Source organism: Trichophyton benhamiae (genome assembly GCF_000151125.1).
Source record: "Trichophyton benhamiae CBS 112371 chromosome Unknown contig00075.49, whole genome shotgun sequence".
Taxonomy (NCBI): Eukaryota; Fungi; Ascomycota; class Eurotiomycetes; order Onygenales; family Arthrodermataceae; genus Trichophyton; species Trichophyton benhamiae.
This window is the reverse complement of record NW_003315103.1, coordinates 491,000-507,304: the sequence shown is the minus strand read 5'-3', so window position 1 is coordinate 507,304 and position 16,305 is coordinate 491,000. Positions and strand designations below refer to the sequence as shown.

General features: G+C 52.0%; 8 protein-coding genes across 8 annotated transcripts; 4 read left to right on the top strand and 4 right to left on the bottom strand.

Moving 5' to 3' along the window:
• Positions 1–403: 403 nt before the first annotated feature.
• On the bottom strand, positions 404–1,303 carry ARB_08037 (Glutaredoxin domain protein; the record flags this gene model as incomplete). Its single annotated transcript, XM_003013879.1, has 3 exons — positions 404–717; positions 774–1,104; positions 1,229–1,303. The coding sequence occupies 3 exons, from the start codon at positions 1,301–1,303 to the stop codon at positions 404–406; spliced, it is 720 nt and encodes a 239-aa protein (XP_003013925.1).
• A 575-nt stretch (positions 1,304–1,878) lies between these two features.
• ARB_08036 (uncharacterized protein) lies at positions 1,879–4,701 on the bottom strand (the record flags this gene model as incomplete). The annotated part of the gene is made up of 1 exon (XM_003013878.1): positions 1,879–4,701. The coding sequence occupies one exon, from the start codon at positions 4,699–4,701 to the stop codon at positions 1,879–1,881; it is 2,823 nt and encodes a 940-aa protein (XP_003013924.1).
• Positions 4,702–5,729: 1,028 nt separating this feature from the next.
• Positions 5,730–7,717, top strand: ARB_08035 (uncharacterized protein; the record flags this gene model as incomplete). Its single annotated transcript, XM_003013877.1, has 2 exons — positions 5,730–6,023; positions 6,095–7,717. 2 exons carry the CDS (start codon positions 5,730–5,732, stop codon positions 7,715–7,717), a joined length of 1,917 nt encoding a protein of 638 aa, XP_003013923.1.
• A 165-nt stretch (positions 7,718–7,882) lies between these two features.
• ARB_08034 (uncharacterized protein) lies at positions 7,883–9,655 on the top strand (the record flags this gene model as incomplete). The annotated part of the gene is made up of 1 exon (XM_003013876.1): positions 7,883–9,655. The coding sequence occupies one exon, from the start codon at positions 7,883–7,885 to the stop codon at positions 9,653–9,655; it is 1,773 nt and encodes a 590-aa protein (XP_003013922.1).
• Positions 9,656–9,880: 225 nt separating this feature from the next.
• Positions 9,881–10,144, bottom strand: ARB_08033 (uncharacterized protein; the record flags this gene model as incomplete). The annotated part of the gene is made up of 1 exon (XM_003013875.1): positions 9,881–10,144. The coding sequence occupies one exon, from the start codon at positions 10,142–10,144 to the stop codon at positions 9,881–9,883; it is 264 nt and encodes an 87-aa protein (XP_003013921.1).
• Positions 10,145–10,589: 445 nt separating this feature from the next.
• ARB_08032 (uncharacterized protein) lies at positions 10,590–12,786 on the top strand (the record flags this gene model as incomplete). Its single annotated transcript, XM_003013874.1, has 2 exons — positions 10,590–10,656; positions 10,739–12,786. The coding sequence occupies 2 exons, from the start codon at positions 10,590–10,592 to the stop codon at positions 12,784–12,786; spliced, it is 2,115 nt and encodes a 704-aa protein (XP_003013920.1).
• Positions 12,787–13,168: 382 nt separating this feature from the next.
• On the bottom strand, positions 13,169–15,057 carry ARB_08031 (rhomboid family protein, putative; the record flags this gene model as incomplete). Its single annotated transcript, XM_003013873.1, has 5 exons — positions 13,169–13,424; positions 13,487–13,628; positions 13,715–14,045; positions 14,096–14,196; positions 14,253–15,057. The coding sequence occupies 5 exons, from the start codon at positions 15,055–15,057 to the stop codon at positions 13,169–13,171; spliced, it is 1,635 nt and encodes a 544-aa protein (XP_003013919.1).
• A 334-nt stretch (positions 15,058–15,391) lies between these two features.
• Positions 15,392–15,847, top strand: ARB_08030 (uncharacterized protein; the record flags this gene model as incomplete). The annotated part of the gene is made up of 1 exon (XM_003013872.1): positions 15,392–15,847. The coding sequence occupies one exon, from the start codon at positions 15,392–15,394 to the stop codon at positions 15,845–15,847; it is 456 nt and encodes a 151-aa protein (XP_003013918.1).
• Positions 15,848–16,305: the final 458 nt, after the last annotated feature.

Sequence of the window (16,305 nt, the reverse complement as noted above, 5' to 3'; positions counted from 1 at the left end):
AGAAGCTGACCGAGGGCGAAACGGGAGAGTTGAAGGTGGTTTGTCGACGTTGATGCGCTTCGTCGTTCTTTTTTCGCTTCGTCGACTTTTCGAAGTTTCGCTTTGGAAGTTTTGCGGTCGCTAAATTATTATGTAAGCCAGAAGTTGTGTGTTCGCTTAGTGCTTATTTCGGTTAGTATGTGATTACTAATGATTTGTTACTAAGCAGGGATTTTCACGTGACGTGTTTCCCTTTTTGGGAATAAGAAGAAGGCGACGAAGTTGATATTTATTGATATTGATTGATATCGATTGATGCCGACCTATTATACAATGGAAGAAGAGCAGGAAAAGAGAGGCGCCAAAGGTATACAGCCACCTGGGATGCATAGGGGACGGGAAATCGGTTGTTTCAGACCAATTGCTATGGGTCTGGGTCTGCATTGTGAGGAACCGCTGTCACTCTCTTCCCGCCCAGAGCCTGCAGCTTCGTCCCCAGCTCACCAGACAGGTACAAGGCTTCGATGTCGTCTCCGCCGCCTATAGTCTTGCCGTTGACGAGGACGTTGGGCACTGTCCTGCGGCCAGTGTTGGTCCCTAGCAGATCCTGCAGCTGCCTGCCTAGCGGATGCTCATCCAGCTCAACCACAAAGGGAGCGGGGGTGATATTATACTTCTCCAGCATGAAATACTTTGCCTTCTTACTGTAAGGGCAATATGACTTGGAGAATATTATAACTAGTATCGTTAGCCAGTTCTCTCGTACAAACACTTGTTTTAGCTATCATGCTTACTTGGGGATCTCTTTAAGATGGTATTCATCTCTTCGTTGACAATGTCGTCTTCGCTCTTCGCATCGTCTGTAGCTTCTTCTTCTTCATCTTTCCCTTTTCCTTTCCCTTTCCCTTTCTTGGCTGAAGTCGGAGTCTGCTCTGGTTCTTCTACCTTGACTGGTTTCTGCTTGTCTCCGGGCCGCAGAGAACCAGGCTTCAACTTATCAAAGATGCCGCCATCGTTCTCTTTATCATTTCCATGACTTCCTAATGAGCCCTTCAAGTTGGGATTTGATTTCCCCAGTTGCGATGTACCGGCAGCTCTTAACGCCTGCGTGCGCCGGACATCTCCCTGTTAAGCAAAGTGTTAGGACAATTTTACACCCCAGGAACAAAGTAGTCGGCTATTTATGCATCTGTATGACTACAAAATACATAGGATATCACATAGCCGGTCGAAGAACGAGCAGACCTACAGTGAAATATAGTATGAAACAAACGAGTATCACGGCGGAAATCAAGTAAAGCCGGAGGCGACGAGGGGAAAACATCGCTTCAAGACAGGGTAAATGCCGGGATCATTTGAAGATGGGATTATTGAAACCCTTAATATGACCATGAGCCGTCTCCCGTCAACTTGGTATCTTTCCCGTTGGCGTTGGTGTTGGTGCTGAAGTTGAAGCTAGCTTTCCGACGGTTACACCCAAGAAGTTTGTTTGAGCTACCTCAAGTCTCGCCCCCTGAAGTTTACGTCACCAGTCTCAGGTTTTGTAGGGCGAAGACCCGATACTGAAGACATATTGAGGGAGCAACCAAGATGGCATTGATAGAATAGGATGAAAAGACTGTTATTCGCTGCCTATGTAACAGTTGGTTTTTTGGTTATATACATGGCGCAGAGAGAGGGAACTAATAATTAGAACTATAGTGGTATCTATCTAAAGGTCAAAGCTATGTACTTCTGGTATAGAACGGTCAGGGTCCTAGGGCGTGTTCGTTGAGTCAAAGAAAGGGTATTAAAACATGTAGAGTACAGACTGGGTATCGGCTGGTAAAGAACGCTGGTAGACAAAACTATGTCCTTCTTGTAGATATTAGGTTGGTGCATGGTAGCGTGATGTTGAAACTACTGCGCAGTAGGTTTCCTTCCATCCCGTCGGCCCTGAACAACAGTTGTCCAGTCTTCCCACTCCTTTGCGACCTCCATCAAGACATTGCCCATCACTGTAGCAGACGCCATAAGCCCGTGACCCTCACCCTCGAGAACTCTGACTTCGCACCGGCGCATCGTCTTTCCTAGCCACCGGACGTTGTCGACAGGAACTCTTGTGTCGCGGGAACCATGGTGTATGACGACCGCACGGTTGATGTCGACGTATCTGAATCCAATGGCCCGTCTACGTTCGAGGCAAATGAGCAGGTCAACGGCGGGATTGGCGCAACTTGTTGCAAGTTCCCAGATTGCATGGGTGAGGCGGTTGTCATACTCCGTCCGTCGTTCTTGTTCAGATATGGAGACGTTGTCTGGGGTAACTCCGGCAGCGACGCTTGATGCGCTAGATGTTACTGCGCCGGCCCCTTCTTGTGTAGGGAGAGGAGGGTGTTGCTTGCGGGGCGTGGAGGTAGGGACCTTGCCCTGGCCACTGGTGGTGGTTGTTCCGCTAACTTCAGGAGGTACCGGTGTTGCTTCTCTGCCAACAGTGCTTCGGCGTTTTGGTTTGCGTGAGCTTTTGGGGAGGCTGCTAGTGATACTTGCACTGGTTGCGGTCATGAACCTGGAGTTTGCGACTTTGAGGATAGGAGTAGGAAGTGCACGCAAAAGCCGTTGGGAGTAAGGGAGTGCGGTGGCCGGTAACGGGTCTTTATGTGATCCCATGCCGGTCATTTGAGAGGGCGGTATCCAAGGCGCGAGAAGGTGGATGCGACCTCGGATATGCTGGGGCATGCGCAAAGCAGTGGCCAGAGCGTATATGGCTCCAGCGGAGTGCGCGAGCATGGAGAACTTTGAGATTTTTAGATGTTTACATATCACTGCAAGATCATCTAAATAAAAGTAGTTAGCATCAAAACGGAATATTAAATAGAGGATACAATAATACATACCCGGCCAGTTCAAAGGAGTCCCCGTACCGTCTAGACAGGGCTGACTCTCTCCAACTCCAGGCCGGTCAGGGGTTATAAGCCGCAGTTTCAGCGTCCGAGCTAGCTCATCGTAAAAGGCCGTAAGGTATCTGGTCAAACCCATACCGACGCAGCAAAAGACGACATGGCCGTTGGGATCTCCAACTTCTGAAAAAGCGATGATACGCCCTGTCTGCGGGTGAGGTACCTTCTGCGTAAGTTTGGGCGAGGTGATGTATGCTGTCACAGCTTCCTCAATTACATCTGGGCTACTTGGTCTGGCATTTGCATCTGAGGAGGGCCGGGGTGCTGTTGAAGGGGAGTCAGAGTATGTCCTCCTATGGCCCTTCATATCAGACCCTTTCGCGTTCTTGGTGAGACCGTCGTCATGCCTTGAGCGCTGGTTCGTGGGAGAGGTTGCTTGCAGGTTTCCGGTCTTTGGCGCAAGCGGCGCACCCCGTTTGCTCACGGAGGGGGCCCTACGAGTGCTGACGGTGGGAGAGGGCGCGCTGTCGCCGAAGTCAAGAAAGAGTTCATCCACTTTGGCGAGCTGCATTGATGGGCAAGAAGCTGAGGCGGCCGCGGAAGTAGCAGACGGTCGAGCGATATTGGGCTTTGTGCTATCCGGGGGCGGAGGAGGCAATCTGTCATCGACAACCATCCGATCCTTGATCTTCTGCTGGTGGTCCTTAATCTCCTTGATGCGCTGGGTTACCTGGTCGGCCTCTGCGTTGACTTCCGTAATTTTCTTATCAACCGCCACATCTTTGAAAGAATATCCACTGTGTCGGCCGGAGCGGCGCTTCTTCGACGAGGGACTGTTAAAGCTGTGACGCAATGAGGACTCTCGTGTAGGAATACTTCTACCGCTTCCAATTCCACCAGGGGTGAGGCAAGCCGGGAGCTCGTGGGTGTGGGTCTGCTTCAGGTTTGGAGCCGATTCCCGCCTTGAGTCCTGAAAGTCTCCAGACTTTTTCTTCTGACCACCGGACTCGGTGACGGACCCGTTCGCTTCTTCCGCGAGGTCAGCCATGGAGCGAACGGACCGTAAAACAGACCGGTTATTCTGGGAGTTTGCGATTGAAGGACCCGGTCCGTCTTCTACACCGAGACGATCAATGGGTTGCTCCTTGGCCCGGGTGGAATCTCGCGACGAACGGCGGAAGAGGCCAAGCTGGTTCTTTAAACTCCTCCGGCTGCCCGAGGATACAAGGCTGGCGGTAGATTTGCGCGACCCGGGCTCGAGACGAACGACACCAAAACTGCCCGAGTCTTCATGGCCGGTAGTTGCGGAGCCATGAGAGCCGCGAGAAGGAGGCCGTAGGGAGATAGAATCATCTGCATTCCGGCAAGAATGGTATGACACTGACGAGCGAGGAGACCTTGCCGATGACGGCGGTTTTGACATTCTGATAACGGGAGACATGGCCGCGTCATAGGGATGCAAGAATGGGGCCTCGCTCTCCGCAGCCGCAGCCGCAGCCGCCGCCTTGAACGAGCCATAATCCATATCCGAGCCATCAAACTGGCCGTTCCGAGGCGTCTTGGGCGAAGGGGGAGCTGTCTGCGATCCGCCTACCCGGGGCAGACTCTCGAAGTGTGTGCGAGCTGGGGTCGATATGGTAGACAGCGACGAGATGAGAGACGAAATGACCTCTGGCGATGCTGGGGCGATGTGTCCCCGGGGCGACTGTCTCCTTCCTGGCCCAGCAGCAGGCATCGACTGGCGTCTTTGTGATATCTCATTAGGGCTATTATGGTTGTTGTTGTTATTATGATTATTATTGAGGTTGCTGCCGCGCGAAGACCGTCTCTCAGAAGCCTCCATTATTGCGCGCCAGGTCGACAGATGGGTGAACAGTGAAGAAATAGGAGTAGTTCTCGCAACAAAATAGGAGGCTGTATCCGTATATATGTCATATATTCAGGTCGAACAGTGCGTCTGGTGGTGGCTCACTCGGTACAGTCTTGCATGCCGCACTGTCATTATTGCTCGCTTACTGCTATCAGCCGACGGTTAGCAACACCTCGATGGACGCAGAGGAGGGTAGAAAAGGGCGAAGAAGCCAAAGAACAAACCGAAGCCGCCCTCTCGGTTTCTTACTCTCTCTCAACTCTCGTAAAAACTGAGCCCGCGGTTCGTTCAGGTCATTGTTTGGCTCTTCTGGGGAACCGTATTGGCAGAGGAAGATTAAAAAAATGGAACTCCGGGCTCGCCGGCTGCGATAATTGGTTGGCCGACGAGGGCGCAGAGGCCGCGGAAGGGGATCCCAGCAGGAAAAAGCAACGACGGAGTCCTTTTTGTCCCTTTTTTCCCTGGCCTTTTCTTTGCTTCTTCTCGTCTTGTCGTCCTTTTTGAGATTTTGTTGGAGTTGAGGTTGAAGGTTGACGTTGACGGCCCTGAGTGTTGATCACGTGAGGGATTCGCTGCGCTTCTTTTTGACGTCAAAGAAACGCAAAGGCGAAGCAGCAACTGGACAGCAGCAGCAGCAGAAGAAGACGAAGCAGAGGCAGACGAAGAAGCAGAAGCAGCAGCAGCAGCAGAAGAAGAACTAGTGACGAGGGAGAAGAGCTGGAGCTGCGTTTCAAGTCAGGGGTATGCTGGTCGCCCGCCCGCCGCGCAAGGAACATCGGCTGCGAGATGATCGAGAGACTCGCCGCAGATAGAGAGCTCCCCCAGCCATCGTCCTGGCACTAGACTCCGGAAAGCAAACACGGAGACAACTGCCGGAGACCAGAGACACTCAGATTGAGATTGAGATTCAGGTTGAGATTGGAATTGGCGTTGAAATTGGAAATTGGAATTGAAATTGCGGAGGGCGGCTGGAGGCCACAGCACGGCAGCAGCACACCATCATGGATGCGTTCCCCCCGAGCTATGTCGACCACAACCTCCCGCTGGTGCTGATATCCGGCCTGGCAGCGGCGGGCGAGACAGGAGAGGAGGCTGGAGAGGCAATAGTGTCTGGAGTTGACGGCGTGGATGGTGGAGTCTGTGTCTTCTCGGACTTCCCGCCGGTTTCTGGCGCTGTGGCGGACGGACTACTCGCTGCCCTGCTCGCGGAAGATGCCTCTTTTTGGCCGTGGAGCTCGAGGTATTTCAGCCACAGGGCCAATGGTGTCGGATTGAGGATACAGAGAGCTTCTAGGGTGTGTTAATCTTTTCTCTAATCTACTCAGGTAACGGCTCTTCAGTTGGCATGGCATACTAACATGGTCAGACTTATACACTTCCCCGGAAAAAGGCAGATACTACGCAATATGCTCCAGACAACGATGGCCTGGCTCCCGTACCTCACTCGCCGCTGTCTCCCCTCACACCCGGCTCGGAGGTCTTCCCAGATGGCATGGTCACGCCCGGCTGGATATCCAAACACCAGTGCCTCGTACCGGCCGCATTTGTCAATTTCTTCCCTCTCACCACAGATACAAACATGTCCACGCTCAAGGATAACCAGCTCAAGATAGAGATCAATAGCCTAAAGCGAGACTGGGCTCAGTCAGGCTACAAGACTCGTTTTGTCGTCGTCTTCCTCTTCGAGGACGGACCGGTCTTGGAGGATGCCAATTACCGCATCTCAAGCATTAGAAAGGCCACTGGATTAGATCCCCGAAATGTCTTCACACTCCCCCCAGGTCCAAGCCCACTAGACATTCAGAGGTTCGTTAAATCCTTACTGTTCTCGATCCAGGGCGCTGCGGTAGAGTACTATAGAGATCTGTCAAAACACAGTCGCCGCAAGCGCAACAGGGCCACCATCCCACCTCCTACCGCACCTCCTACTAGCGGGACCTCTCAGACTCTCTCGCAGCAAGGCTGGAATGTTCGGTATGAATTTAAACTAGGCGTACTTGCTGAGTTCCGCCAGGAGATGGATGCTGCTGGCCGTAGCTACGAGACTGCGTATGATCTGCTCTTTGGCGATGAGGTATTTGGAGCCATTGCCGCTTGGAGTCCAAGGTTTGATGAGGCCCGCATGTTAGCTGATGTGCTCGCATTGCGGATTTTGCGGTGTCACTTATGGCTGGAACAGACTACTCCTGCTGTTCAGTTTTGGGCAGCCCACAGGAGACGGATACAAAACATTGCCCATAACAAAGGAAAAGGAACAAATAATTATGGCTGGGAGGCGTGGGAAGTAAACTGGTCCTTGATCATGGCACATACAATTAGCCGCTCCTACATACCCCCTTCACCCGTAGGCACCAACAGCGGACCAATCTTTGTACTATCTGAAAAGACGCTGCTGTCAGGAGAGCGTGTATCTCCTTGGGACTTCCTCCACCACCGTGGATACTGGCTTGCTCGGGCTGCCAAACATACTGCTCGTCGACGGCTTCATGCTGAGAATATACCACAGGAAGATCGATTACCTCCAGATCAGCATAATGCAACATCACAGCGCAAAGCGTTGTCTAACGTCTACGACACGTACCAGGCCCCGGAGCCACATGTCGAATATCCCATTGATGACCGACCGGGAGACAAGTACTCGCACCAAATACTAGAATTCCTTACAGAGTCCGTAGCTGAATTCGCCAAACGGGGCCAGGTTCGTATGGTCGAGAAACAGAAGTTCACAATGGCGAAAGAGTATGTCCGTCTCGAGGCTTGGAGTGATGCCCTTGAGATCCTACGACCTCTATGGCTCCAGATTTCCTGGAGACGGGAAGGGTGGTGGCATTTGATGGAGGAGTGCGCCTGGTTACTGCGAGATTGTGCCGTGCGTTGCGGCGATTTTGAAACTATTTACCGTATAGACTGGGAATTAATGAACAAAAGTAAGCCCCCCGACGCTTTTATTACTTACTCTGTTGCTAACCGAAGCAGATTTTACGAATAGACCTGATTGGAATTACGATATATATAGAACCGGAACGGCTGACGAAAAGGCATCTGAAAAATCAGTAATAGTTTTGACAGACAAAGACGTTGCTTCTTGCAGTAAATATTCTCCAATCTATTTTTACTACTTGGTCTCAATTGTATCTAACGGATTCCAGTTTCAATGTCCTTCATATTCAATTCTTCAAGTGGAAACGTAGGCGAGCTCCTCAGGGGTCAGCTTGTTCTTCAATCAAACTGCAGCCAAAAGTCATCCCCAATTCACCTCAGCGAGGTCAATATTACCTTTGAAGGCGGTTTACCCCCAATCAGAATACTCGCTGATAGCAACGCGACTGATGCAACTGAATCTTCCCATACCCATGCATCAATATCACTGGCAGACGGCCAAACCGGGCCATCATCGCTATCACAGGAGATCAAAGGCAATGCGAATCTATCCCTCTTCCCGGGACAGACGCGTGCATTCACCCTGACTCTGATACCACGGGAGGCCAGCGATGTTCGAGTGGCATCTATCACACTGATGGTAGCAGGCAATAAATTTGATCTCACTTATACTATTAGTAGTACTAGCAACGACGCCTACGCACAACCAAGATGGTGGACCGAGAGCAAAGGTAGCATCACCTCAAGGCGGATTGGCAAGGGTAGAGACCCTTCTAGCTGTCAAATACTACCAAAGCCACCTAAGGTGCTGATATCCGTTCCTGGCCTTCGGGACGCCTACTATTTTGGGGAAAAGGCAGGATTGAACATCAGGCTCGATAACAACGAGGATGCGTCTGCGTCAATCGTTGTGGAATTAAAACTCAGTGGTCGCTCGGAGTCTCCTGCAGCTCTAAGCTGGCTCGATGGTGCTGGCGTGGAGGAACACTCTGAAGAAAGTGAAGAACTGTCTATCTCCCAGACAAAGGAGACAAACACGCAGACTATCCGGCGTAAAATCGCGGAACTAGGAGCAGGCGAGCATACCATCCTGCCTGCTGTGGTGGTCGAGGCACCTCACCCGATACAGTATGATCTGGAAATCAGCGTCTTTTACCATCTCAGCTCTGACCCCGAGGCAGCGATATCAAAAGCCATCTCGCTGGACCTACCGTTTATCCAGCCGTTCGAAGCAAACTACAATTTTCTACCACAGCTACATCTATCCCCCTGGCCCGACTTCTTCAATATTGACGAGTCAGAAGTCTCCAACACGCAGCAACGGTGGCTCCTCAACTCCACGCTGATGTCTTTTTCCCGGGAGGCACTTATCATCGAGGACGTCAAGCTCCGGGTCGTGGCTGTCGAAGTAGGCAAAATTTGCAGTATTACTGCGGCTTCAGACAGCAGCAAGCAGTCTGAGAACAGATATATCCGCCCAGAGGAACCCCAAAGCACAGATTTCATCGTCGTCATCGAGCGGCTTACTATGGAGGATCGGCTGCAGACTGGGGTCAGTTTTGAGCTGGAGATCAAATGGCGTCGAGACGAACAGCAAGACGTCCTTGAAGCAGAAGCCACCTCTCCTGAAATATCTCTCCCCACAGAGTCAGTAATAACCTCGCTGGCCGTCCCTCGATTCTCCATTCCAATGAGTGAGCCTCGCGTGCTGGCATCCCTCGGCTCAAAAGCCGGCCGCAGCAACGACGTCCCCGGCATGATCCAGCTAAACTACACACTCGAGAACCCATCGATGCACTTTCTGACATTCAACCTGACAATGGAAACGAGTGACCAGTTCGCTTTTAGTGGCCCCAAGTCCATGACCCTACGGCTTGTCCCGCTGAGCCGTCATACGTTACAGTACAGCCTGCTGGCGACTCGACGGGGCGCCTGGATTCAGCCGCAGCTGGTCGTCGTGGACACTTACTTCAACAAGACGCTGCGTATCCTACCGACAGAGAGCATAAAGAGCGATGCGAAGGGTATCTTGATCTGGGTCGACTGACAACCCCTGACCATTATGGAGTATACTCTTCAATATAAAACCATGCCTCAACCTAATTAATCCCGAGATAAGACCACGGTTCCTCGTCCCATCCCAAAGCATGTTCCAGCCGAGGAAGCATCGGCTCGCAGATACGAGGTGTGGATCCCCCAGATGTGGCTTGATAGGGGTCGGTCCCTCCCCTAAGCCTGTTGGATGGCCAGCAAAGGTCATCACCTCAGCTAGTTAAATCTGCAGCCAGCCAGCAGCCAGCAAGCTCCACGACACATCCTCCTGATTCTTCCTCATCCCTGTCGTCATTGTGGCTTCACAGCAGGCGCCACGGCCTGTTCTTGATCTCCAGGTTTGCTGTCTTTGGTTGGCCCCCAGCACCCAGAGGCAGAAGAGTAATAGCTTGCCAGCCGTATAAACGAGTCCTTCTTCCTTCTCTCCTCCTCTCCTTGTCTCTTTTATGCATGGCTTCTGCATCGCCGCTAGCCAGAAAAGCATCAGTAATCAAACGTCGTAGAGCGCAAAACCTGGTCAGATTGCAAAGTTGATAGGCGGTTCCACCTGCAAAGCAAGCAGCAACTTCTGCAACGTCCCGTCTTTTCCCCTTCCCGCAACCTCGCCAGTCAACAGTCAACAGCCAACAGTCAACAATCAACAGTAGACGCCTTTCTCGTCAGCTATCGACATCAGGCAGAGAAGACCGGGTAGAGACGAAGCAAGAAAAAGGCCAGAATTGACGCTGCTGACTTCGGGTCAGCCTCGGCTTGCGACTTCAGCCGTTGTTTGTTGACACTCCTGCGGCCTCGACAGCGACAGCGACAGCGACAGCCCGCGCAGCGCAACGCTCCTCACAGCATCGAGACAGCTTCATCGCATCTCGCCCTAGGCCACAGACTGCCTGCGACTCGAATAGACAGCTTCTTCTGCTTCGTCTGCCGCCGTCATGGAGATGGAAGCGCCTCGAGTGGCCGCGTCTCAGGAACCAGCGCCAGCCACAAACACCCAGCCAGGTACGCAACCACAGAATAACTACATCAACAAAAGACAAAGAAATGTCCGAAAGCTAACCGATGGCTCCCGTACGGAGTATAGCTGAGACCGAGGTTGCCGGTGCCCGTGAGATGCTCGCCGTGCCCGAGGACGCGGTGCAGGTCCTCTGCGGTCCGCTGCTCAACTACAAGCATATGGGGCCCGATGCCAGCTCGCGCCAGGTATGGAACGGCAGCGTCCTGATAGTCACTCGACCGCGTGAACAGCCGCCGTTGCTGCAGCTGCAGTGTCTGGGAGCCGTGTCGAACGTCAACGGCCCTACTGCCGGCGCCGGCAGTGTCGAACCCACCGTCGAGGGCGTCAAGCTCTTCTCCAGCCCTATCGCGGCCTTCTGGCGCTTCCGCATCGCCGTCGCCATGGAGGACTATGAGGCGCGCTGGCAGTACACTATCCCGGGCTTCCGGCATGTGGACCAGGAGCATACCATGTCCTCCTGGAACTTCGTAGTGCCTGCTGTCAATGACTCGATGCGCATCATGTTCCATTCCTGCAATGGCTTCTCCGTGGGCACCGACCTGGGCCACTGGCAAGGCCCCTTGCTCTGGCATGACGTTCTTAGGCTCCATGCTCAGCGGCCATTTCACGTCATGATCGGAGGTGGTGACCAGATATACAATGATTCTGTCCGGACTGAGGGCCCCCTGAAGGAGTGGACCAACATCACCAACCCACACCGCAGACGGGCACACCCATTCCCCAATACCCTTAGAGCAGAGTGTGATGTCTTCTACTTTAACAACTACGTTCGCTGGTACGGGACTGAGCCGTTTGCTACCGCCAATGCGCAGATCCCCCAGATCAACATCTGGGACGACCATGATATCATTGATGGCTTTGGGTCGTATACTGACCATTTCATGAGATGTGCTGTCTTCCGTGGCCTTGGAGGTGTTGCCTTCAAGTACTACTGTCTGTTCCAGCACCACAATGCTCCTCCCATGTCGACTTTCACCACTGATGCTCCCCAGACCATGCAGGCCGGTGAAGACGGGACTTCGGGCATTGACCAGCGCCAGCTGGAAGGCTGCTACGTCTACAAGGAGCCCGAGGACGAGCCTGGCTGGATAGTAGGATCTAAACCAGGTCCCTATGTCGAGGAGATCAGCAGAAACCTCTACATGCGTCTTGGAAAGCGTATTGCCTTTGCCGGAATCGATGCTCGCACTGAGCGTACCAGACATCAGGTCAATTACCCGGAGACCTATGATGCCATCTTCGCCCGCCTAGAAAAGGAGTTTACTGCCGCCAAGGGAGAAATCAAGCATTTGATCCTCCTGCTTGGTGTCCCCATTGCGTATCCTCGCCTTGCTTGGCTTGAAAACATCCTCTCTTCTCCCCTGATATCCCCCATCCGCCTTCTGAACAAGCGGTTTGGCCTTGGAGGAAGCTTCTTCAACAAGTTTGACGGCCAGGTCGATCTGCTCGATGACCTTGACGACCACTACACTGCTAGGCAGCACAAGGCGGAGAGAAGACAGTTGATCCAACGTCTCCAACAACTTGCTGCCCGTTATTCAGTCCGAGTCACCATCCTTGGTGGCGACGTCCACCTGGCAGCCGTGGGCCGCTTCTACTCCCGAGTCAAGGACCGTGTTCCTATCGACAGTGACCCCAAGTACATGATCAATGTCATCAGCAGTGCCATCACCAATAAGCCTCCTCCCAAGGCCGTGGCGAACCTACTCGCCAGCAGGAACAAGATCCATCATCTCGATCCGCACACGGACGAAACTCTGATGAAGATCTTCAACGACCAGCCCGGAGGCAAAGAAAAGTCTTCTAGCTCCAATAAAGTGACCATGCCTTCCCGTAACTACGCCTGTATCACCGAAATTACCACGTCTAATGAGCAACCTGAGCTCGCAAAGGCTCCCAAGGATGGACATGATGCTCTCCACCCGGGAGAACAGGATGCTGGCACAAAATACCGTTCTGCAGACGGAGTGAGCAATGTCACAGGCAAACTGGGTGGCTTGGATATTGCAATCCGTGTTGAAATTGACCCTGCTGATATCGAGGGTAAGACTGAGGGATACGGCTTTAGTGGTATGTCATTCCATCTCATTTTGTACTTCTGTTTTTCCAGCTAACTGGATTATAGTGCCACCCCTGGTGCAGGCTGGTCCTCCGGCGTAACCTTGACATGAACAATAGCGATACGACTCGTTTATTAACGTTCGACTTTTCGGGTAGAAGAGAAATACCTTTGTGTTATCATAATTCCCATTCCTATCTGTAACGTGTTATGTTTTATTTCCCCTATTGACCTGCACATACGCAGCGATCCGGCTTTTCCCTCGGGTACCAGCTGGTCTAATCATCATCAGTCCCTGTCCATGCTGTTATTATGTTATGTTTACCCTGTTCCTGTATGTACTATCAGTGATACTATTTTCCACCCCACTTATCGGTAGAGAATACAACAGCTTCATTGAATGAAGTATATTACACATAAATATATATACAAGTTTATCAGAGTCCAAACGACTTCAGCCAACTCGGAGGATTCCTCCTCCGCTCACGCTCTTTCTTCTCCTTCCACAATAACCCAAGAAGTATGCCAGCACCATATCCTGCTAGATGAGACCACAAGTCCACTGCAAAGAAACGGAAGGCCGGTATGAAATTCAGTAGCTCTCCAAGTATGATAGCACACAGGAATGTCGATCCTGAAGCAGATATCTTCTCCTGCCATTCACGCGGAATGAATGCAATCGTGAGTCTCTCACTACGTCAATGTTAGATTAAAATGATGCTATTTTGCTGGTGCGTTAGAATCTATCGACTTACTTAGAGTGAAGAATACACCACATTGCAACGACGCCGGATATGGCGCCACTTGCTCCCAATGATGAGACGGTCAGCGTATTTGACAACACTCGGATGGCAAATGAAGAGAATGTCGCAAAGGCACCGGCGGATAAATAAACGGCTACAAAATCTCCCCGGCCAATGTCATCGTGAACTACCCAGGTTAGCGGATTAGATATAACCCAGCAAAGTACTAGGCTTACTTACGTTTCTTGCCGACGAACCATAGAATAAACATATTTGACCCAAGGTGACGAAGCTGCTGATGACTGAAGACACTTCCAACCACACTGGCAGCGTATGGGTAGTAGGGAACATTGATAAAATATTTGTTCAGCAATCTCCAGGCTGGAGGGAATTTCCAGAGTAAGAATACGCCTGCGTTTAGGCCTACTATGGCTGTCAACGTGGCTGCTGCAGGCTGCATATCGGGCCACATTCGCTGGTTATGGAGTGGAGCTTCGTATGATTCAGAGAAGACGTAGCAGAGCCCAAGGGTTAGAGCAACGACTGCGAGGGACGGTAAGAGACGGCCGGCCTAAGATGAAGTTAGCTTGGCTCGCGTACGAAATTATACTAGATACTAACAGTTGTAAGTTTTGAGGCATCAGTTGTAGAAGTTGCTTTGACATGCTGCTGTTGGATCCAAGCCAGTGCAGGTCGTTGTTCGGGATCTGCTCGTGGGCGTGCTGGATAGCTGTTAACATGGCTACATAACCCCGAAAAGTGAACGTGTGATACTCACCCTCTGTAAGCTCCTGCGGCTCATACTTCTGTATACCCTTGAGTTTCTCAGCCTGAGCCTGAAGCTGTTCTATCCGTTTCGCTTCACCATCAAGCCAGTCTTGTCTTTGCTTTTCTTCCGTCTGCTTGCTTTCCTTTATATTCTTCTTCCGGACTTCATCAAGGACACTGCTCCCATACACATCTCCTTCTTTGGTGGTGCTAGATCCAAACTTCCCACTCTGCGGTTTATACAGACCCAGTTCCTCTGCCCGGCGAATCAGCTGCTCTTCCTCCTCCTGCTCCTCTCGTTCAATTCTCGCCAAGATAGCTGCGTCTTCGTCCATGGGGTGCTTGCTCCGCAGCCACGCTAGACCAGCTTCGATGATGTGCGGGGGGGCAGTGCGGGTGATCTCGTCTGGTAGCGGCAGATCAAGTGTGCCTGATACTCGCTGGTCCTGTAACGCTCGGAGGATCTGGTTGCCTAGTCTCGCGGGTAGAGTAGCAGTGCCAAATATCTGGGCAATCTGCGGTGCTGGCAGGTCTCGTTTAGGGAAAGCAGCTGTGTTTCCACGAGTTTGAGAGCCGGGAGCCCGCTGGCTGGCGTTGCGTGAGGTTGGCGTCTTGCTGGATAAACATCGTATTGCGCCTCGCGGCCTTATTGACGAGGGGTATATGAGGCGTAGCTGGTCAAGAAGGGAGGATCTGGTCGAGGCAGATCGGGAATAAGCATGAATCCATCGGCATGGAGTCCGCCATGCTATCGTGGCAGCATTGTTCATCTCTCTGTCGTTGTGACGGCAGCCGTCTTTGGTTGAGTTAGCCATGTTTCTACGTCAATTGAGGGTCAATATAGCAACGTACCTCCCTGGCTATCTCTTCAGCCACACTATGGCGAGTTAATCTTTTGTCTGAACTGCTGAATCTTTGGTCTTTAATCGTTTCTTCGCCCTTTCTTGCTTCTTTTCGTCTTTTTCATCTTTTTGATAGGAAGACGAAGGCATCTTATCAGATCAAGTCACGTGAAAGATAAGATCTTCGACTTTATTAAATCAATTTTTAACGACAAAAAGACAAACGAAGAAGAAGAAGAAGAAGAAGAAGAAGAAGCGAAAGCAAAGCGAATAATACAGAGAATAAGAGATAAAAAAAGACGACAAGATGTCTGCGGAGTCACGGCCGATTGATCCTGGCGCGTTTGCAGAAGCGCTTAAAGACCTGCCGCTATCGTCTGTCTATGCGAAGATCGCAGAGCTCGAGAACTCGACAGCGCATCTTGAACGCTCCAACGGCGAGCTGAAGACATTCATAGAGCAGACAGACGGCGGAGACAAGGAGTGCGAGGATGCCATCACAGAAAATGAGGAGGTGATCCGACGGATGCGCGAGCGGATTGATCTCGTCAAGCTCGAGCTGGAGAGACGCGGCGAGCAGTGGCCGGAGGAACAAGCTGAACGTGAAGCTGATGAGCCCGAAGACGGACAAGGGGCGAATGGAACTGCGAGCCAGCCGCCTAGCAGTAATCAGCAGAATGATGGCCCGTCAGCAAGCTCGCAGCCTGGCATGGAGCCGGACCTGAACGGCGCGGACGACACATCTGAAGGCGTCCATCTCTGAGCCGGGAGCTGTAACTATCTTACTATTTGATGGAAGAATGGCCCCTTAAGAATGCTCTAAGCATGTTACGACGTTACGAATCCAATGGCATGAATAGTTGTGGTGGTGGTGAGGATGATGATATTCAAATTCAATTGCATCTACATCTATCGAAGCTCTACCAAACCGCCATCCACAGGGGGTATGACCAGCCAGCACGTCGATAGCCAGCTACACTGGGTCTCCAACACCCGGTACTCGGCCTGAGATGCCCCTCGTCCGGGTTTTCTTACAAGGGACAACGCCCTGCACTCGAATGCCAGCCAATAATAGTGCAGGTATATCCAGCAGGACCAGCAGCCAGGCGGTCCGAATGACCATCAGTCCACCAGCCTTGCCAGCATCGAGCCAGTATGTAGATAGACAGCCGCCGTAACTAGTGTAGAAGCCCAGCCATCCGCTGTACCCGCGTAGAAGCC